This window comes from Simochromis diagramma, unplaced genomic scaffold (assembly GCF_900408965.1).
Source record: "Simochromis diagramma unplaced genomic scaffold, fSimDia1.1 OVJJ01000477.1, whole genome shotgun sequence".
Taxonomy (NCBI): Eukaryota; Metazoa; Chordata; class Actinopteri; order Cichliformes; family Cichlidae; genus Simochromis; species Simochromis diagramma.
The window spans coordinates 563,717-586,668 of NW_024387300.1; the positions used below are offsets into that span (position 1 = coordinate 563,717).

Genomic DNA, 22,952 nt, shown 5'->3' on the forward strand with positions numbered 1-22,952 from the left:
TACTTCTGGTCCTCCATACTGGACAGAGGAATGCAGACTTGAAACAGAGAACACAGAAAGGCACGGAAAAAAAAACCTTTGGGAATAAGTGATAAGTTGAACTTCAAAAAGAAAACATAATCTGGATATAACATCACAGAAAACTAAAAAAATAGAAACTATAGCTAGAATATGTAAATAAAGAACAGACTATGCAGAAAATATAACAATGAGCAAAACCAAAATACTAAACTCAGTCATTTTTTCATTTGTTAGGCCACTTAGGACTGACATGTGAATGACTGAAAAAATAAGAAAAGACCCTATTTAAAAGGGCTGAATGAGACTTCTGTCTGTACATAACAAGCAAATTTGAAATACCACACTTTGGTGGTATTTGCCTTGGCCGAAACCGCTGAGTTTCATGTATTTTTGTTGTTGTTGTTTTAGGTTATATCTATAGGAACTGCACTGAGAAAGGATGGTCGGACTTCTACCCATCCTATGAAGAGGCCTGTAAGATTCCAGAGGATGAAGAAATCGAACCAGAGGTAAACATTGCTCATTCTCACTTAGAGATCCAAGACTATTTGCTGGATTTTTTTTCTACTGATATTAAGAGAATTCATTGTGATAAAAATATTAAAGTATTTTTTAATGATCTTAGCACCCTGCACATTTTTCAGCTACAGCCTTGCAGAAGACCATCTGGGTCGGTATATATTGTGATTTATTTACTATGTTTTGTTTGTTTTCATTTTATTTTAGTTTACTATGTTGATTCCAGAGGTGGCAAAAGTGCAGATATTCTTTACTTGCGTACAGATACTATAAAAATACTATGGTAAACGTTTAAGTACCGAATCAACTTTTTTTACTCAAGTGAGAATGAAGTGGTGCAAGCTCTGAAATGTACTCAGAGAAATAAAGTTAAAAGTAGCTCCTTGAAAAATAATTCTACCAGATATTTTTGTACAAAGGGTAACTGAACTAAATGCTAATTCTAATGAATGTGGTCAGATTGAATCTGTTATATAAGACACAAGCAGTAAAAAAAGAATAAAAAAGAAATATTTTCTGTTGCCTACATTGTAAAGGGTGACTTTGCTTCCACATATAAACAGAAAAATACAGTAAGGAGTTCAAGTGGGATTCAGCAGCTGGGTGAACCCTAAGACTACTTGTAGTAGCTCAGTGTGGGGACACGAATCACAACTCATAATATTTTCTAATGTGAGCTTCAGTAAATTGTCTTTGTGTACAGGTTGTGATCAGGTGACCTGCTGTGCTTTTTGGATTTACAAAGCCTACTTTAACAAGATATCAGCAGATGTTTCTAGCTAACCTGTTTATCCTGCACAAAACTACTGATAATTTTCATTTAGCATTTGAGTAACACAAATTTAATATACTTAGTTTGTTTTGCCGGACATTTCACAATATGAAACAATCAAAACACACATGTATGTCTAATATGTAATTAAAAATGATGGCACTACATGTCAAATCTGCAGTTTATCAAGTATAATTGAGCGGTCCTTATCTATAGAAAATAAATAAGGGAGTCTCCAGAATTTTTTCATAGGGGTCGCCATATTGGGGCAGCTAAAAATATTGAGGTGGCATAACCAAAAGCATAATTTCCATTTTTATTATGCTATTGTCAAATATAGTTTACTTGAAAAGTTTGGCAAAAAGGAGAAAGATAAAATAATAATTTGTCTAGTTAATTTCCTGCTATTAAAGGTGATACCACTGAAAATATGTACATATGAAAACCAGGTACTTGATTTTGAAATCCATAATACGTTTTAACTGACTGATCAATTGACTAGAAGTCCCAACCAACACTTTAATATTTCTCAGCAGAGCTGAGCAGAAGCAGTCTAAAGCGTCACGGTCAGTGGGAGCTGACTGTGTGTGGAGTAAGTAAACATCATTACAAAATAAAGCAAGGCGAATAGGGGCGAGTAAACTAACCTAAACTGTGAAGGACTGACTATAACAAACATGACATGAAAATAATTCTGAACATTATAAAGCAAAATAATTATACATGCAAGGAACTATGACGAGAAAACATGAACATGAACTGAGCAGAATCATGAAAATGCGTTAACCTGATGTGACATGGAGAGAAGGAAAACAGACGACCTGACACTGAACAAAGGAAGACAGGACTTAAATACACACAGGAGGTGATTGTGGAAGTGCAAACACATGGGGAAACAGCTGACTCAAACATAATGACACCACAGGGGAAGAGTAAAACTAAACACATGGAACAAAGAAACATAAGACTTTTAAAATAAATCAGGAAACATTGAAGGAAGTAAACATGACAACACAAGCTTGACAATATGGAACACACAGACATAAAACACATGACAGACTGGACAAGAAACAGGACACAAAAACCAAGGACACAGATGATAGTAATTGCTGAACTGAAACTCAACTAGACCCTAAATAAGAATAACACAAGAACTTATAATCACAAACTTAACATAAGAACTCAAAAATACAGAGCGAACTGAAAATGCTGGGTCACAGACCCAGCCCCTGACATAAAATTTCACTCTGAACAAGTTAACTTGTTAAGAGTGTGAAGTGTTTCCGGTCTCTATTTTGGCTCTGAGCTGCACCAATGATCTGTCCATGGATTGGTGCCAGCTTTGCTGCAAACTTATTACAATATTACCAACACAGGACAGTCTTTCTGGTAGGAGACCCCTGGGGGTGGCAAATTTTGGGGGCTGGCCAGTGCAAACAATCTGGGCGATAACTGTGTGGTATCCTGTGAAACATGCTGTTTACGTTTTCGTCACAGGACTGCAAGAACAAGCATGTTTTAAATGTGATTCCTAATTAATCAAGTAGCCACGGATAACTGGAGAGGTGAAATATATTAATGCAGTTGCTGGTATTCTGGTCATCAGTGTTAATAATGAAACTGCTCCACCTATTTCTAAACAGATTTCTCCAGGGTTGCATTACAGTAAATTTGGTTCAGGTCGCATCAAATATAGTAGCTGCATTATTCAATGAACAACTCATAAAGACAAACATAATAAAACAGCAGATGGGTCATTATCTCGTCACATTATTGAACACTTGAAGGTTGTGAATGAGCGTTAGGTTAATACTTGCTCGTGTCTGTTTAGGATAATAGTTTGCCATTTCTGGACTGTGCTGTGCACACTGGGGAGAATGGAAAAGTCAGCATTTAAGTTTACCCCAAGCCCACACACACAGACCAGTATCCACTCTTTGACTCCCACCACCCTCTGGAGCACAGACATGGAGTAATCAGCACACTACAACACTGGGCAGAAAGCGTTCCCACTAAGCCAGAAGGGAAATAAAAAGAACACATACATGTAAAGAAAGCTCTCAAAACGCATGGTTATCCCAAATGGGCTTTCATCAAGTCAGCAAAGATGGGTAGGAAAGAAGGTAAGGCACAAATTAGGGAGAAACAGGATGAAAAACGGAAAAGGTCACTCTTTCGAGGACGCCAATGTTCACATTTTGGACAGAGAAGGCAGATGATTTGAAAGAGGAGTGAAATAAGCCATCTATGTCCACTGTGAACAACTTGTTGAACAAATGCGGTGGCTTACAACACCAGCTGTCTGCCACCTACAGTGCAGTTTTGAGATCCCTTCCCTTAACCCCCACTCACTTCTCTTTTTTTTCAGACAACGTATTTCTCCAACTTCAAACAGGTGTACACTGCTGGCTACGCTACCTCCCTCATCTCTCTTATATCAGCTATTTTTGTCTTCACTGTCTTCAGGTAATGCTGGAGGTCTCATTGAAAAATATTAGACTCTTTTAGACTAAATGACTCTGAAATAAAATAGTATATGAACATTTATCCAAACAGATTAATTGAAGGTTCTTTTTTCTTCTACTCTTTAGGAAATTTCACTGCACCAGGAACTACATCCACATGAACTTGTTCTTCTCATTCATCCTGAGAGCGAGTGCTGTCTTTATCAAAGACGCTATCCTTTTTTCTGATGAAAACATGGACCACTGCTTTATGTCTACAGTGAGTATGTCATCTTCCATGCCCATCAAAGGCACTATATTTACTTAAGAAAACGGCAGTAGGATTAAGGATAGTATGGTTATCTAAAAATAAACTAAAATTCAGCGTGATAAAACTACTTTACTTAAGTGAAAAACACATTAAAAACTAGGTTACAAAAAAAAAAACTCACTGAAATTATATTATGTGGTTGCAAAATGAGCTAAAGTGGGAGATTGACTTAGTTTTTAGGGTTTGGAGGCATTGATGCATGTTGTTAATGATATAGATATTCCATTCTCATTAAACATATAGCTCATAGACTCCAGTTCCCCCACGACAGAGATAGATGGGGGGATATGTGGATGTGTCTATGTGTCAGTGAGTCAGCTGTTTTCAAAAGGTCTCATTTGTATTGAAGCATCAATACAGAACATTGTAAAATTGACCATTTAAAATACTTATTTTAAATATTTTAAATAGTAAAACTAATACAGAAACTTAAAAACTAAAAAAAAAATGTTTATTTTTTTAAATTATAAACTAGCTGAAACATAGCTTAACTAAAAGTAAAACCTGAAGATTGGGGTCGTTACTCAAAACAAGTAATGCACTACAGCTTACACTTCACTTTTTAAAAGTATTTTGTTTCTTTTGCTTATCTAGTGAAGGGTTACAAGGGTGCTCTCAAACTATGACTCTGTCCTGTCATAGTTTGAGAGGGAGGCACAACCTAGGCAGGTATGCAGACATCCATTCTGGGTTACATTCACCAGTCACCAGTTAGAGGAGAAAACTGCAGTCCCCAGAGAGAATCCACAGAGGCACAAGGAGAAATATGCAGTCTCCACATAAAAGTGCACCACCTTGCTGGCCTTCACAGGGAAGGTTACTCCTTGTGGAAAATAATTAATTGCACAACTTATTATATTTTTTATTTTGTTACTTGGCAACAGTGCCTGTGTAAATAGCAAGCTAACAATAAAAATATGATATGTACACATATCCTCTACCATCCACTATTTCGGGACTGACCTCACTGACTGCTCTTTATGGTCCCCCTCTGATCCATTCTTGCAATAAGGAAGAACTAATGAGCATAATATCACTCCTCAGTTTTTAGAGTGCTTGGTCCCTTTTGTACTTCTGCAGCATGAATTAAACTCAATAAAAAATATAGCTTGGAACATTTTTTTCTATCCACATCAGATGCAGATAATTAAATGATACTTAATTGTCAATGTGGTACTTCAATTCAATTCAATTTTATATATATAGCACCAAATTACAACAACAGTCACCTCAAGGTGCTTTATATTATAAGGTATACCCTACAACAATACATAGAGAGAAACCCAACAATCATATGACCCCCTATGAGCAAGAGGGGCAGCTATCTGCTGTGACCAGTTGGTGTCAGAGAAGGAAGACAGAATAACAGACATGCTGTGGAAGAGAGCCAGAGATTAATAGTAAGTATGATTCAATGCAGAGAGGTCTATTAACACATAGTGAGTGAGAAAGGTGACTGAAGAAGAAATACTCAATGCATCACAGGAGTCCCCCAGCAGCCTAGAACTATTGCAGCATAACTAAGGGAGGATTCAGGGTCACCTGATCCAGCCCTAACTATGTGCTTAATCAAAAAGGAAAGTTTTAAACCTGATCTTAAAAGTAGAGATTGTGTCTGTCTTCCGAATCCAAACTGGTAGCTGGTTCCACAGAAGAGGGGCCTGAAAACTGAAGGCTCTCCCTCCCATTCTACCTTTAAATACTCTAGGAAATTCTGGGTTTCTTGTACAAGTGCTCCAATTTCTACTTAAGAATATAGTTGGGGGGGAAAGGCAGTGGTCCTTTCAAAATAGCCCTTTATTTTGGCAGCACCACAATTACAATGACTTCCAAAATGTGCAACACAAGAAGTATCCATGTTTTAAAGCTATAATCAGAACTTGTCAAGTAATCTTGGAAAAGTAACTAAACTTGGTCAATTATTTCTTCAGACTTTACATGTCAAACCTTCTCAGAAGAAACAAGACATGTTGGCAATTTAACAATGTATTAAACAAACAGGGGTCTCAGTAGCATGTAGAAGAACAATACACAGAATCAGCCTGGCACCACATCTTCATGCTGGCCACAATCTGGACACACTAAAGCAGTGGGATGGTATCGCATTCTTCAATCAGCACTTGTCACAGGTCAGCCAAATAAACAGGCTTTCCAATGGTATGAGATTTATACCCGTTGCAACAATAAAGAAATAATAAACTAAATGCAAATTTCCTTACTTTGCATGCTGCTAATAATCCAATTTAATAGATTTTTAATTTAATCTACAGTGGGGCAAAAAAGTATTTAGTCAGCCACCGATTGTGCAAGTTCCCCCACCTAAAATGATGACAGAGGTCAGTAATTTGCACCAGAGGTACACTTCAACTGTGAGAGACAGAATGTGAAAAAAAAAATCCATGAATTCACATGGTAGGATTTGTAAAGAATTTATTCGTAAATTAGGGTGGAAAATAAGTATTTGGTCACCTCAAACAAGGAAAATCTCTGGCTCTCACAGACCTGTAACGTCTTCTGTAAGAAGCTTTTCTGTCCCCCACTCGTTACCTGTATGAATGGCACCTGTTTGAACTCATCATCTGTATAAAAGACACCTGTCCACAGCCTCAAACAGTCAGATTCCAAACTCTGCCATGGCCAAGACCAAAGAGCTTTCGAAGGACACCAGGAAAAGTATTGTAGACCTGCACCAGACTGGGAAGAGTGAATCTACAATAGGCAAGAAGCTTGGTGTGAAAAAATCAACTGTGGGAGCAATCATCAGAAAATGGAAGACATACAAGACCACTGATAATCTCCCTCGATCTGGGGCTCCACGCAAGATCTCATCCCGTGGGGTCAAAATGATCATGAGAACGGTGAGCAAAGATCCCAGAACCACACGGGGGGACCTGGTGAATGACCTGCAGAGAGCTGGGACCAAAGTAACAAAGGTCACCATCAGTAACACACTACAACGGCAGGGAATCAAATCCCGCAGTGCCACACTTGTTCCGCTGCTGAAGCCAGTGCATGTCCAGGCCCGTCTGAAGTTTGCCAGAGAGCACATGGATGATACAGCAGAGGATTGGGAGAATGTCATGTGGTCAGATGAAACCAAAGTAGAACTTTTTGGTATAAACTCAACTCGTCGTGTTTGGAGGAAGAAGAATACTGAGTTGCATCCCAAGAACACCATACCTACTGTGAAGCATGGGGGTGGAAACATCATGCTATGGGGCTGTTTTTCTGCCAAGGGGACAGGACGACTGATCCGTGTTAAGGACAGAATGAATGGGGCCATGTATCGTGAGATTTTGAGCCAAAACCTCCTTCCATCAGTGAGAACTTTGAAGATGAAACTGAGGCTGGGTCTTCCAACATGACAATGATCCAAAACACACCGCCCGGGCAACAAAGGAGTGGCTCCGTAAGAAGCATTTGAAAGTCCTGGAGTGGCCTAGCCAGTCTCCAGACCTCAACCCCATAGAAAATCTGTGGCGGGAGTTGAAAGTCCGTGTTGCTCGGCGACAGCCCCAAAACATTACTGCTCTCGAGAAGATCTGCATGGAGGAATGGGCCAAGATACCAGCTACTGTGTGTGCAAACCTGGTAAAGACCTATAGTAAACATTTGACCTCTGTTATTGCCAACAAAGGTTATGTTACAAAGTATTGAGTTGTATTTTTGTTATTGACCAAATACTTATTTTCCACCCTAATTTACGAATAAATTCTTTACAAATCCTACCATGTGGATTCATGGATTTTTTTTTCACATTCTGTCTCTCACAGTTGAAGTGTACCTCTGGTGCAAATTACTGACCTCTGTCATCATTTTAAGTGGGGGAACTTGCACAATCGGTGGCTGACTAAATACTTTTTTGCCCCACTGTAACTGCACAGGTTAGATTATTGTTTCTATCCAGCCATATTCTTTTTACAATTACTAGGTAAATCTGTTGCAGGAAAAAAGGGAGATAAAATATCCATGTTTCAACTGCAAGGTTTCTTTAAACTGTAGCAATGAGTTTGGTTAGCTGTGTTTGGTTTTCTTGATATCGTCTCTGATGAGGTTAATAACTTAATATAAGAGCAGCAAGGAGCAAGACTGAAATGCTGGGAATGGCTGAGCAAAGAGCCGGTGAGAGCATAAATGTGTTTCCCTTTGTGTTTTTCTCCTGATGAGGCTGTCTGGAGTGCTGGTTAAGTGTGCCTCTTGTGTTGGTATGAGGGACCAGCACCAGAACATCAGCATGACTCGTAGAAAGGCTTTGAGGCACAATGAATAGGTAATATGAAGAAAAAAAAAAAGCCTACTCATGACATCAACAAAAACACGTTTTAAAGAAAAATACAGTGGGCAAGGCTAGATATGGATAAGAAGATGGTTCTAGAACATCTATCTATCTAACTGAGGGTTACTCTTCAAAAACGTACAGGGAATTAGGCAACAGATTGCTAACAAGTCTAATTTAATATGCTTTATGCATATAACATGCTTTTCAGCTTTCATAGTGTGAAGTAGGAAGTGGGCTCACCCAAGTATCCCAAAATTTTGTCCAACACCCGAAAGGTGACAATGACAGAGTAGCGAAAACTACAAGTAATGTTTGAAATATTACTGTTTCTGTTGCACAAATTAATCTTTTAAGATGTTTATAGGCAAGAATGTAGATGTGTAAACTTCAAATATCTGTTCGATTTATCAAGACATGGTGTAAAAGTGCTCCAGTGTTTTCAGATAAGTCCCTTCCTGCTGGTCTAACAGCTAACTTGCTCCACCAGCTGTCAACTGACCAGAAGGTCAAGGCTCACTATACCCAACGAGAACGCTTCTTTCAGGCACATCGTTTTAAGAACCCTCTGTGGCTTTCACCACTCAGTGGAAGTGAAAAGAAAGAAATAATTCACAAAGCTTCATAACCGGATTATTTAACAAATTTTAAGGATTACATAAGCACATAGCCTTTATTTAATTCCATATCGGTGTGATTTCTGCAACACTCAAAAGCCAACAACTCTGTGATGCATTGAGCGTTTCATCCCAGATGCCATGCTCCCCAAACACCATTTTGGCTGCCAGCTGTTTCAGAGTTCTGACATTTAGCGCACAGCAACAGAAAAAGACAAGAATATCAAAATTATTCTGAGATATAGACAGTGTACCAGTTTTGCTGGAGTTAAGGGAATCTAAATCCAATAATGTTTAGTTAAACAGTAACAGGCTTGAATATTATTTACAAGCAAAATAAATATCCCAAAGTCCTCATCTTAAGACTCAAGTATAAAATAAAGTTAATTTAATAAGTCCCTTAAGACAAAGGCAATTTATTGGTAATATAATTTATAAACTTCAATTAGCCATTAAAAGCCCATTTCCATTTTGGAATAGCAAAAGAGCATTTACAAGAGAGTGACACGATGAATGAATTAAAATCTGTGGGAGAATTTGTCAGCACCAAAAATGATGGTAGAAGTAGAACTTCGAGGTCAAAGTCAGCATGCTTTTTAAGTCGGTTCTTTTAGATTTGACAAAAGATTTTATGCATGCAGTGTGTTTTAGTGACCATTCAAATTCAAATTTAATCAGATATGCCATCTTAAAATGAGCAACATGACAATACATAATGTAGATGCTGCAGGTGGATTCAGATTCAGGTGAATAGTCTTTTGTGATTAGTTAATGAAACTGAAATCCCAGCTACAGATGGGGGTCCCCGCTATGATGTCACTCACTTGTTTCTAAAGTCCTGTTGTTTTTATATTAATGACAGTTGATGGTTTATCCTTCTTTTTGATTCAAGTGGTGGCTCTGGAATGCAGCTCCATTGCTATCTCCTCTTCCTTGTAAACAACCTGCAGATTTATACAATACTCTGGCATTGCTCCCCTTCCTCAATCAGGAGGTCTAATCCCTGTTGCTCATTCATCTGCTTGTTAATAAGGAAGTTAAACCGGTCTACTACTTGAGTCCTCTCACTCTTTTAATGGCACATGTTATACTTAGTAGGACTCAAAATTAGTGACTGACACCATAAAGCCACCAGGAAAGTGTTTACTGAGGAAGCTAAAGGCCATTATCTTCTATACATCTTGACTTCTTTTTGCAACCGCCACCTACTGATTATTAAAGAGGTGCAGGTTTAAGGTGAAATATGACCGTCTTGTTTGACTACCATTATAATAAACTATATTTGAACCATTCCAGAAATATTAAAATACATAGTGTTAGTAAGAGGAGGATGAGACTGATCATTAATTATAATGAGTATAAATAAATACAATGTAAAACCCATGACTTCAAGCATGTGTGAAGGGAAATGGATGTTTCCCTGTAACACTAAAGTCTTATGTTTTTTATAATTCTGAACATCACTGTGGCTCATAAATTGATGTTTTTTATTGTTGCTGTCCCTGTAGATAAATGAGCCCTTCAGATGAATCTGATGTTCATGAATCTTTTTGTTTTTTTTGTCCCACAGACATCCTGTAAATCAGCCGTGGCCTTCTTCCAGTTCAGTATCCTGGCTAACTACTTCTGGCTGCTGGTGGAGGGCATGTACCTGCAGACACTGCTCACTCTCACATTTGTCTTCCAGAAGAAATACTTCTGGTGGTACATACTTATTGGCTGGGGTGGGTACCTCACTTGTCATCATCCCTGTCTATCATATGTCCCTGTTTCCTTTCATGTGATTTCCTGTTTTTCCTCTTGCTCCACTTTAGTTCTTTTCCTAATGATCAGGTCACTCTGTTTGTGCCTCCCAGGTCTCCCGACGGTAATCATAACAGCTTGGATTCTAACTCGAAACTTCTACGACAACAGGGGGTGAGCAACGGCTGCAGGAAATCAAGACAATATCAAATTAGAGAAAATTTAAATATCAAAAATGATAATAACACATACTCGCTCAAATAACTTTAGACTAAACATAAAATGTTAACAAAAATAACATATTTTGTGATCTAGTCTTTGTGGCAAAAAAAGGCTTTTTGATAATATATTCATTTGTACAGTAATTCACACCCACAGTGCTGTACAAAACTCTCGAGGATGACTCATTTCTTTATTTTTTGCAATGATAACAGGAAATAGTTGGAGAAAGTTATTGGAACATGTTTGAATACAAGTGAAAACACAGTATACAAGGAAAAACTAACATGTTTGTACAATTCTAATGAACTTGAAAGTGAATATTTGCTATGACTTTATTCTTTAGCATTGAAACCTCTTTGGCAAGTGTTCTTGTAATTTTTTTTGACTTCAGGATTAGTTTTCCGGGCTTCTTTGAGAACACTCCAAAGTTCTTCTTCGGAAATTGACTGCTTTTGCATTCTCTGTCACCTATAATAGAGCGTCCACCATGTTTTACAAATGACTGTAGATACTCCCCTGACCTCCTCTTTATGGAAATATGATGATTCATCACTACACTAATATTGACAGTTTCAGTGCAGTCCTTGTGCCATTGTGCATACCTGTCTTTTCTCCTGGTTCTGTTCCTTAAGAATGGCTGCCAACATTCAACTGAGACCATTTCTGGTGAATCTTCAGTTAACAGCAGATGGCTCAACTGAAGGGGCTGATGCTTTTCTCACATCCTGTGTCAGGCTAGTAACAAATTATCTAAAGGGGAAGCTTATCTAAGGTTTAATTCAATTCAGTTTTATTTGTATAGCACCAAGTCACAACACCAGTTGACTAAATGTACTTTATATTGCAAGGTAAAAACCCTACAACGATACAGAGAAAACCCAACAATCAGATGACACAAGCAAACACTTTGTGACAGTAGGAAGGAAAAACTCCCTCCTAACATTATTGAATTTCTGCTAAAACCAGGCTCAGGGAGGGAGAGCCATCTGCAGCAATAGGTTGGGTTGAGGAGGTTAAAACAGGACAAAAGACACACTGTGGATAGTGTAAAAAAGCAAATAGGGTGTCTGTCTCTCCATTTGTAATATAACATTGATTTTTGCAAAGTTGTCTGTTATATGTAAACACAACACTAGTTCTTCCCATAAATTATGTGTATTTTTATACTTGTATGATTCATGTTAGTAGGAAGTGGCTTAACAAACAAAAAAAATATTTTGAAGATGGTCAGGACTGCAGTCAATACCACCTTCACAAATGACATTATTATAAGAAAATCTGGTTCCTTGGAAGCAAACTATGAAGAAATGTGGAGTGGCTCAAGATATTTGCACAGTACTAAAAATGTATTAGCTTATTACTGTTGGTTTTAAGCTTAATATATATTGTTGATTGTTCAAAGATACTATAAACAGCCTTGTAAGCCAGTGGTAACACACATTTCTGCCTGTTGTGTGTCTCAGGTGCTGGGATGACACAGATGTGGCCTTCATCTGGTGGATCATAAAAGCTCCAATAACGGCATCACTACTGGTGAGTACAGTAAAAGTGGGAGCCATTGCTGGATTATCAGAGTCCTCAATCTTGGCACAGTCCTGCATTTTGACTCTGTGGCTGCTATTGCAGACACTTATCTTGTCTTCACACTAGGAGCAACAATAACAAGTCAGGGAGAGTTGAGTCATATTCTACCTGGTCAATGCACAGAAGGTCAACAGAAATGACTAAATCTGGTTTTCCTGCTATTGTGTTATGTTTGTTTCATTAAGACTATTATTACAGCTCTCATATCCCTCCTGACTCTAGAATTTATTATATTATATGTTCATATTATAACTTTTTCTCTCTGCAGTGTTATAAAGTGCCTTTACACTGTGGTACTTGTTTCAGTTTATTGCATCATATGTTGGTGTGTGTATATGTGTGTTTACAGTGGGGGTACAAATTCTCAATTCTTACTCATATAATTTGCCCTTGACTTGCCACTGAAGGGAATCACGTCTAGATTCCAAACCTCTCCTTGCACATGCGCAGTCACTAAAATCTTACTTGATTATATTTCGACTTCTTTAAGGGCATCTGCTCGTGCAGTGGCTTTTTTGGTCTCTCTTTTACTGTTTCCAGCATTGCTATTTTTAGATCGCTCCATGAAAGTCAAATCCAAACCACTCATACATGTATTTTGCAATTTTACCAATGACCTTAAACTCAGTAAGTGTCAACTTCCTCACAAAAATGGATTTTGGCCATCGTAATTGGTGATAAACAGTAAATCTTGATCCAGAAACCAAATAACAGTTTTCAATGAAAGACTCTACAGCAGGGGTCCCCAATTCCAGTCCACGAGGGCCGGTGTCCCTGCAGGTTTTAGGTGTGTTGATCCGTCACAGCTGATTTAAATGGCTAAATGACCTCCTCAACATGTCTTGAAGTTCTCCAGAGGCCTGGTAATGAACTAATCATGTGATTCAGGTGAGTTGACCCAGGGTGAGATCTAAAACCTGCAGGGACACCGGTCCTCATGGACTGGGATTGGGGACCCCTGCTCTACAGTGTCCAAAGGTGGTGCATCTGGGATATTCAGCAGAAATGTTCCATTATTTGGTTGCTCTTGTGTGGATGGGAAACAGCTGGAGCTGAGACTGGTGAGTGGCAGCTTGGTGTCTGCAATGGAGCTGGCTGTCTGGAGCAGCAGTTGAGGGTATGTAAGGGATGAGACTGAATTGAACTCTGGTGAATAAGGCCGGGTGAGATTAATTGACTACAATTGTCTTTCCATCTGGGTCATGGAGATACACACGCTTGAAACTGTTCGAGACTGCAGCATTTTAGGACAGCTGGAAATGATTCCTACTAGCTGACAAACCCACTGAGAGAGGCTTGTCCATAGATTTTTAAACTGGGGAGGAAATCCTAAAGATCCTCATATCTCCCCAGAGATCTTCTGGGTCCATGTTTAGTGCCAATGTTTTGTCATAAATTGCAACGTTTTGGACTAAAATGCAGACATATGAAGACAGGCAAACAAGCCTTTACTTTAGCTGAGAAGCAAAAAATTCACTGGGAGAATAAACAAAATCCAGAACTGGCAAGAAATATGCAGGAGAGAATAACAGACACTGACAGAAAGGACCAAAGAGAAGACAGCGCTATGTATACACAGAAGGACAATCAGGGAAAGGGGATACAGCTGGGAAAAACAGGTGCAGACAATCAAGACAACCAGACAGCAGGGAATGTAACAGTAAATGCAAACCACTACAGACAAGTACAGCTACCAAAATAAAACAGGAAGAGAGAATGATAGCTAAATGAGGAAATCCTGACACATGAATGAACTAAATCTAGGGGCATTTATACGAGTGTAAAACAGAATAACTTGAACTAAACACTTAAAACAGAAAATACTAAGGAATAATACATCCATGTAGAGACGGGTGGATGAAGCGCTGTGAAACTTTGAGGCTTCTTCCTGATTGTACTGAAAAAACAGGCAAAGCTTCAAAGTCTCAAAGGCAGATACTACTAGTATCTGTCTACATCTAGTGCTCATGTGCAATTATAACAGCCACAAATTTCCAAATGATTCACACAATTCAGTGATTCCAGTTCCAAAACAAAAGAGATAAATTAAATCTTAAGAATCAGAATACTTTATTAATCCATAGGGAAATTGTGTGGGTTACAGTTGCTCCAAGACGGTAACAGTAACAGACTAAACTATTTAAACAATACAATATGTTACAGATTTTGCAAATTTAAGAAATAGCACCAATATATAAAAATCACTCAATTATAAATATCAAGGATTAACAGGGGTGGTTATAAATAGATATCAAGAATATTGACAAGAATATTACAGAGTAGAAAAGAGCATTTAAAAAAAAGGGTGTAACTATTGCTGTGTTTACAGTGTATTCGATGGAGGAGTTCTGCAGGGAGACGGCCACGGCCAGGAATGATTTCCTGTGTCGTTCAGCAGCATCTTCCTTCTAAGAATTATTGACCACACATGAAAGTGCTACAACATTTTGAAATGTCAAGTTGCTAATAAAATGTTTAACACTGGAACCACGATGGAGTCATTTTGACCCCGTAGGAATTAATGCAACACCACTTTTCCAGCATGCTGGGTTGCCTAGCAAAACTTACTGTTCAGAGACATTTTGACATAAAGACTCACAAGATTTTTTTTTAAATATATATATATAAGAGGTTGTAATTAGATAAAAGATTAATAATTAGGCTACTGCAGGCCTGAATGGGTAGTACAAAAACATGATTTCCTGCATTTAACTGTTGTAAATGACTTATTTATTACTTATCAAACCCGTCAAACATCCTCTCATGAATGATATCAAGTCATTTTGAGGTGATAGAGCATTCCTCTCACAGGGTAGAAGCTGCAATCAATTTAGGCAAAGTCAGTTTTTTAATATTCTTTGTTTATCCAGGTATAATTCAATTCAATTCAATAAAACTTTATTGATCATGAAGGTTGACCCCGAAGGAAATTGGGTTAAGGCTGCCGACCTTTGCCAGCGCCGACTTACCCTTCTGACCATACATACATTACACAAACATCACGTGGGGAAGACAGGTCAGAGAGGTATAACAATGGAAAATGCACCACATGAGGAAAGATAAGGAGAAAAAAATAACTCCCCCCAGACTGAGCTCCAATAGGGAGATCAGTTTGAGAACAGAAAAAAACACCTCTGCACATAGCACATGAAAAAAACTCTAAATACGCCAAAGAAACACATGACAAGCAACAGGGGTGGGTAAAAGGTGAGAGACAGCCGACTTAGACAGTACATCCGGGCCTGCACCCTTTGCGCTGGTCTCCATGATCCACCGTCAGCATCGGAAGGGAATAAGCGTCGAAGGCGTTTGGAAAGGGAGGGGGGATGAGTGTGTGCATATCAGTGTATATGTATGTGTGTGCGTGTCCAGAGTTCAGCTGAGACAGTGTCCTTCGCCCTGCTAGGCTAAGTAAACAGTCTTCCAGCCAACCCAGGTGGCCTTGCATGGAATGGGAAGGAACAGTCTAAACACAGTCGTTATCAGGGTGTTGTTGTTCAGCTCCAGCCTTGCAACCGCAGCTGGCGCAGAGAGGGTATCCACATGAAGTGATGGTGCTTTTTACTTTAGTGCGAACAACTCATATGAATTTCAAAGCTGTTCTAACAGTCCAACACTGGTCTCTCAATCTCCTGTTGGAGAGCCTTGAGCTTTCTATGATGTTATCCAAACTTACGTTCCGTGATGTTGTCATTCTTTTTGCTCAAAGAGCAGGTTCTGAGAACTCACGACCGCAGTGCACTTCCCCAAGATGTGATCGAATTTGCGCTCAAAGGGGTTATTCGAGCTAGCCCCTCAAGATGTAATCCAGTAAATGCTTAATGGAATTAAAAATGTCTTTTTCAAAAGAAATCTGTCCTCAAAGGCAGCAGAAATTACAATAATTATGCCACTGTGAAGTGGCTTAAAGGGACTAGATTGATTATAATGTAGCTCGCACAATAGGTAAAAGGCAGAGTTATGAAGATGCTGGTAAAACAGGTATATTTTTTACAGGCTAACCCCTTGATAACTTCTGCTGGCTACAGGCATAATAAACATATCAAAGTTTTTAGACATAACAAAGTAACTGTGAGTTGTTAAAACCAATAATCAATCAATAATTGATCTTTTTTAAAATTCAAAAAGAAATTAGATGGAAATAGTCAGGATGACCCCACCTGGCAAATCTAGTGTTTAATGTGTCGTCCTGTTATCAGGCTACTTAAAACATCATTTAAATTGTTATGACAGGTTTGTACTGTGAAGTAAGATGATAAGTATTTCAACGTCAGTGTTTTGGAGGTATGATTGAAGGTTTTTGGCAACTTTTAATGCCACAAAAGATCTGTTGCAACACTACAAAGCAGGGAAGGTACACCAAACATTTTGCATTTCCCTAAAACAAATGAAACAATGTTAAAGAGTTGAACCCATCACCTCACTTCCAGTGTTTCACTGTGACGTATGAAGCCTCAAGCATTATCTGTCATATGGTCACAGAGGTTTGACTGAAGCCTCAACACAGTGTTTTGGACCAGTCTGCTTCAACAGAGTGAAACAAGCTTCAGCCTAAGAGCCAAATGTTCCATCTCTAGTTAAATGTTAACAATATTCTGACAGATTACTAATTTGGTGCTTCCCACTTGTTTCATGTAGGTGAACTTCATGATCTTCATCAACGTAATCCGTATTCTGGTCCAGAAGCTTAGGTCTCCTGGTGTTGGTGGCAATGATACCAGTCACTTCAAGTGAGACAGAATAAATGCTGCTGCGTGTGAATGCATAAACAACAAATACAAAGTCACAAGGGATTGTGAATCTGCATGTGTAGAATGTGTCTGTGTTTTGCATGTGTGTGTGCAGGAGGCTGGCGAAGTCCACGCTGCTGCTCATCCCACTGTTCGGGATGCATTACATGGTGTTTGCCTTCCTGCCAGAAAACACAGGGACAGAGGCACGCATCTTCATAGAGCTCGGTGTGGGTTCCTTCCAGGTAGAACCGAAAATACACATCAACATATAAAGGTAAAAAAGAATAAATATGTGTCATGAAAGCACAAGTAATACTTTTGAATACTATTTCTCTACTCTCAAGGGCTTTGTGGTGGCACTGCTCTACTGTTTCTTGAATGGTGAGGTAAGTAAAGTAAATACTAAACAACATTAGGAGATGTAATGCCTCGACTATTTCATAGTCATAGTCATATATAGTCTGACTGTAGATTTTTCTTTCATTTAAAAGGTTCATAAAACTGCACAGATGATGCAAATCAAAGATAAAATACACAAAACAGTGCTGCAGTACGGCAACCTTAATTAAATGTGGAAAGTTTCATTAAAGATTCAGTATTCTGAAGTAGGGTTGGTGGAATCAATATCAAGTCAATCCTGAAGGAACCTAGCTTTTAGTGGAATTACCAGCACAATCTCTCTATGTGCTTCATTTTTTGCTTCTTTTTGCCCTTCCCCCCGACAGCCTGTCGCAGTCAATAACTACCACCCCCCAAACCTAGTTCTGCCAGAGTTCAATAAACAAAGATCACTTGGATCACTTGGAAGAATTGAACATTATAATGTTCAATTCTTCCAATCCTATTGAGATAAAGAGATGAATGTATTTGGCCAACAGACTCCGATGGCCCATCATGGCAGTGACAGGATTTAGGACAGGACCCCTGGGAATCTAGACGCTGGTGGTGGTGAAAATGAAGGTTGATCCTTTAAACTATGCAACGTGGAGGCTGATTGGTCCAAAGAAGGCAGGCAAGAATATGATTGGAGTAGAGTAATGATAACAGTACTGAGTTTGACAGTGTGGAAAAGCAGTAGGGATGTAAAGAACAGAAAAGCAGCCTTACATCAGCGAAAGCAGGAGGAAGACTGATTACAGATTATTGAATGCACAAGCTTAATTTCTTCCTTTCCAAATGCCACACAAGGGATTCTCTGCTGTATTACATAAAATGTCACTATATTACAATTACTGTAACTGTTGTGTTGTAGAAATAAAACTGAAGGGAATTGAATAAACTAATAAGATGTCAGGAACCTCACAATCTATAGGCACCTGAACAATGAGGACTATTTAGAGATGCCATTTAATCATCGTCCTTAGAAAAGCACTAATCAGATTAAAGCACCTGAGTAGCAACAAGAAAGACTTGTAGTGTTTTGAAATAATTACTTTTTGTTTTACTATCTTTTACTAGATGAGGCATATTTAACAAAATGTGCATACTGGAAAGGCTAAAATTGGCTAGTTTAGTTCTCTTTTATATGGTAGAGAAAAAAACACTTGGAAAGCTTCCTGCAGGTACATTGTGTATTTCCTGCTTCTAAAAACAGTTATCTGGAATGTATGTTTTCCATCTTGATTTCAGGTGCAGGCTGAGCTCAAGAAGAGGTTTTGGAAGTGGCAGACTCAGAGTTACCTGAGCTACAGTAAACGACGGCGCACCCTGTTCACTGAAAGCAGCACAATCACTCAGATATCTGTCCTGGACAAATCTAGCCCAAAAGATAAGCCAGGCTCTGAGACACACACCCTCACCAATACCGTCACACACAGCAACGTCTCGGCTGTGTGAAAAACAGCCGACAGCACCAGTAGTTGTCCTTTTCTACACCTGCCTGGTTAGCAGAGACTAAATCACAGAGCCTGATTGTTGAACGTTTAAGGTACCTCCTAATTTGTATGCTACATTTTTTAGAAGTGTGGGACTTGTAGGCTTACCATACACTAAGTCTAATTTGAGTTCAGCTCATTAATTCATAACATCCTATACATCATTTCACATTAAACTTTTCTCCATGGTGACACTAGATATCATGTTGGCAGAACAAGAGGTCATTTGTTTTTTGTTTTTTTCAGATTTTGTTTTTATGCTCCGGGGCCCCTCCTCCACATCTTACTCACAACCACCAAATTTTTTTCTTGCCTTGTTTATCACAAAACCATGTCTTGAACTGCTCAGTTTTGTGGGTGAATGTTTTAGTATTTAGCTTTCATTCTCATTATTTTCTTCCAACCTGCTCTTAAAAGGAAATGGGCAAAAAAAACAAAATACATATGTATTCATTGTTGTCTCAAGCAGGCACAAGACAGACAGTTTTAAATGTATGATTACAGGCGAATCAATTTTGAACCTTTCTAAAATTCTGAAAATTGTATCACTCCTTTTTGCTTAGTTGTTAGTGGTTGTCCAGTATTGATAAATCTATTTATTGATTAGAAAACATGAATTAAACTGAACCTGTTACGCTCATTTCTAGCTCCATAATTTTATATTTGGAGAATACTAGAATAGCTTTGCATGACAGTTCAAAATAATCCTTATTGTTTTATACTGGGCTTTAGTGCTGTCCATCCACTGTTTGAAACAAGCTCCTTCCTCCTTTTATCTGATTGGCTCTCCCCTCACAGCAGATGATCATATTTGGGAGATCTCCTCTCACTTATGTTGTAGATTACTTCTGCAGCCAGTGACCTCGTTGTGACCATTCAACACTGTAACAGTTTAGTGTATGGAAAAAAAAGGAAAAGCAGAATAAAATAAAATAAAATAAAATAAAACAGATATACAGAGCATACGTAGTTTTTAAAACAGGTTAGTGAGAGACAGAAAAGAAGATGAAAACAGGGTAAGGATGAAACGACCATGTACTTTTTACTAAATATTCTTCTGTTTGCTAATTCTAAGGTGAGCACAGCTCATGAATGAGTTTTCTTTCTCAGACTTTACCAAAGCCCTGTAGATACAATAGTTAGTTTTTAAACCACTGCTGAAGTAAACAATAACACATGTTAATTAGACTAGATAGTTATAAACTATATATAAATGCTGGACATAGCTTTGAGGTATAAAAGTGATGCCAGTGCAAAAGTGCCTTACATTTGGGATTTTTCACGGCCAGTAGGGGGCAACTCCTCTGGTTGCAAAAAGTCTTGAGAGAATGACGCTTAATTCAATTCAATTCAGTTTTATTTATCACCTAAGGTGGTTAATATATTTTAATGTAGACTTTACAATAATAAATAAATTAGCTCCCTCTTGGGGCACTTTATGCACTGACTCGGTAGTTTCAGCTCACAATGACTAAAATATGAAGTTAATTTTGTTCAAGTTTGAGTTAGTCATTGTCAGCGTCAGAAAAAAGACTTATTCTGGAAGCGGCTTGTCAGTCACTGGTATCCTTGATTTCATTTCTGAGCTGCTCCTAAGTCGTCAGTGAAACATCAAGATGGCAACAGTAAAATTGCTCAACTTGAAGCTTAATAGGACTTCAGTAACCAGTGGGTGTTGTTGTGGTGGCTGTGTGCATGTCTTATATACAGTCTCTGGTGATGACAGATTAAGTAAGAGACACAAAGGATTTCTGTATTGAAGTACAGCCTGAAATTATTTGAAAAAGTGATTTTATTTATTATGTTTAAATACAATAAGCCAGCATGCAACTACCGAACACTGCTGTTCCCCAATGTTCCCCAATGTTCCCTAATGTTCCCATCACAATCGTACAAGGATACATAAATTCAAATTTTATTAAGACTTAAAACACTGGCCACTTTCTCAGAAGACATTAGGCAGCTGTTCAGATTTTTCATTTTGATTTAAACTATCCAACAATAATCATCACATTGAAATTTAGATGTAACTTAGTAACCAGACTAGCAAGCTAACACTGATAGTAACTGATTACAGAGCTCTGGCTAATGTTAGAGTCTTTTTTCTTGGCAGTAAAAAACACTTGCTCGCTCAGCAGCTTCACGTTCCCAATTTAGGCATAGCCAGTTATATTTGCTGTTACACATGACATGCGGTGCTGCTTGTAAAAATGAAAACTCTGGGGAAATGTTCACAAAAGACACTACTCTAGTTGCACACACTTTTGACACCTCGAGTTTTTCATGTACTAAATACAAATAAAGAGTTCCTTGCCCACAGATCAGAAGAGGACCTAAACATGTGTTCCCTAAAACTTCATGTAAGCAGGTTTTGTAGGGGTACAATTTCTCAGTCTCAAAATTATTCAAAAAAATTTTTTTGAATATAAAATATATCCTCAATCAGATGATTTTGTTTTGTTTTTTTTGTTTTTTTTGGTACCTTCAACTTAAATTATGTCTGTGATTAAACGGGATGTGAAAGACAAAGTCTAAAAGGGTCCCACATACATGTTCACTGTGGCATTTAAGAGCTCTAGTGAACAGTGATTAATGGCATGTTGAATGTTGGGTATTGTATTGTAATCAAGTTTCAGAGAGACAGGCCGATACACATTACACATTGCACAGTGCACTTGTGCACATCTGGAGCACTACACTGTAAAATCTATTTATTGTGAAATTATTGTTTTAATGTCTCTGTGTGAATGTAAATAGACTTCAAATAGAGTTTACATATATTTTATGATCTTGCAGTTCGACTTACAGATTTGTACAACCACCACATTAAATGACCTTCTTACCATAGTAAATAAAAGATAGTTAAAATGTTTAAAATTCCCAAGTTGATGTTTATTCAGTTATATTCAGTTTTGTTTATACAGCACCAAAGCACAACCGACGCCTCTAGGCGCTTTATATTGTAAGGTAGACCCTACAATAATACATACAGTGTACATTCAGCATTTTTTGTATCATACTGTACATACATGTAACTTACTTTTATTCTTATATAATGTAATATTACAAAATGTTGAAAATGAAAAAGAAGTGTTTGTGTACATGTTCCTATTTATTAGCATAGGTTCAGATAAGTCTAGTTACTAATTACTAAGCTAATGCTAATGCCAACACTGATCCAGAACCTCTTTCCTCTAATAAAAAATTTTGATTGATAGGCTGCTTTTACCATGTTAACTGAGTACTGATGTGGTATCACTCTGTCTTTTGACACAATAGGAATTACGCATGTATGTAGAGTGCATACTGCATACACAGATATGTACATGTGTATACATTTCAAGTGTTGTCCATGAAAGACATATAACCTTAATCAGCTACTTACCAGGATAGTGCCTTTTCTCATGCAGTATAGCTCGATGTTTCCCAGCAGTTCAGCTGGACTGTAGGTTTGCATCCAAACTCTGTGTAACCCAGTAAGACTGTGATACTGTACCACATGCTTTTGGCTTTTGCTGAGCTATGTGATAAATGTGTTGCTCTGTTGAAAATTGTATAATTAGGAAGTTAATTTTTATTCTAATGGAGGAAAAAAAGCTGTGTATGTTGTGTGGACCTTGCAGTTTAGATTGTTTTCATTTACATTGTAGGAATTGGACGATGCCCCCCCCATTTTACTTATAAGTGTGATGTGAATGTTTCTCTTGCAGGTTCCAGTTTACTACATGTGTGCAAGTTTCTGCTTTGGTCTTTGCTTCTACAGGGAGGGGATATATAAGCATACGGCTGGCTTTTAATCAAGCATAGCATTAGTTC

General features: G+C 38.1%; 1 protein-coding gene across 3 annotated transcripts in view; it reads left to right on the plus strand.

Moving 5' to 3' along the window:
* The window catches only part of ghrhrb (growth hormone releasing hormone receptor b), a 71,030-nt gene extending 48,309 nt beyond the window's left edge, over nt 1-22,721 (plus strand). For 2 of the 3 annotated variants that reach the window (XM_040004079.1, XM_040004080.1), the window contains exons 4-13: nt 430-530; nt 3,681-3,778; nt 3,904-4,036; nt 10,551-10,704; nt 10,837-10,897; nt 12,409-12,478; nt 17,168-17,259; nt 17,375-17,504; nt 17,607-17,648; nt 18,892-22,721. In XM_040004079.1, coding sequence (XP_039860013.1) covers nt 430-530; nt 3,681-3,778; nt 3,904-4,036; nt 10,551-10,704; nt 10,837-10,897; nt 12,409-12,478; nt 17,168-17,259; nt 17,375-17,504; nt 17,607-17,648; nt 18,892-19,098 — 1,088 coding nt within the window. In that variant the 3' untranslated portion in view covers nt 19,099-22,721. Of the gene's footprint in view, nt 1-429; nt 531-3,680; nt 3,779-3,903; nt 4,037-10,550; nt 10,705-10,836; nt 10,898-12,408; nt 12,479-17,167; nt 17,260-17,374; nt 17,537-17,606; nt 17,649-18,891 lie in introns of all 3 variants that reach the window. The other variant, XM_040004081.1, reaches the window with a different exon arrangement.
* The last annotated feature ends 231 nt before the right edge of the window (nt 22,722-22,952 follow it).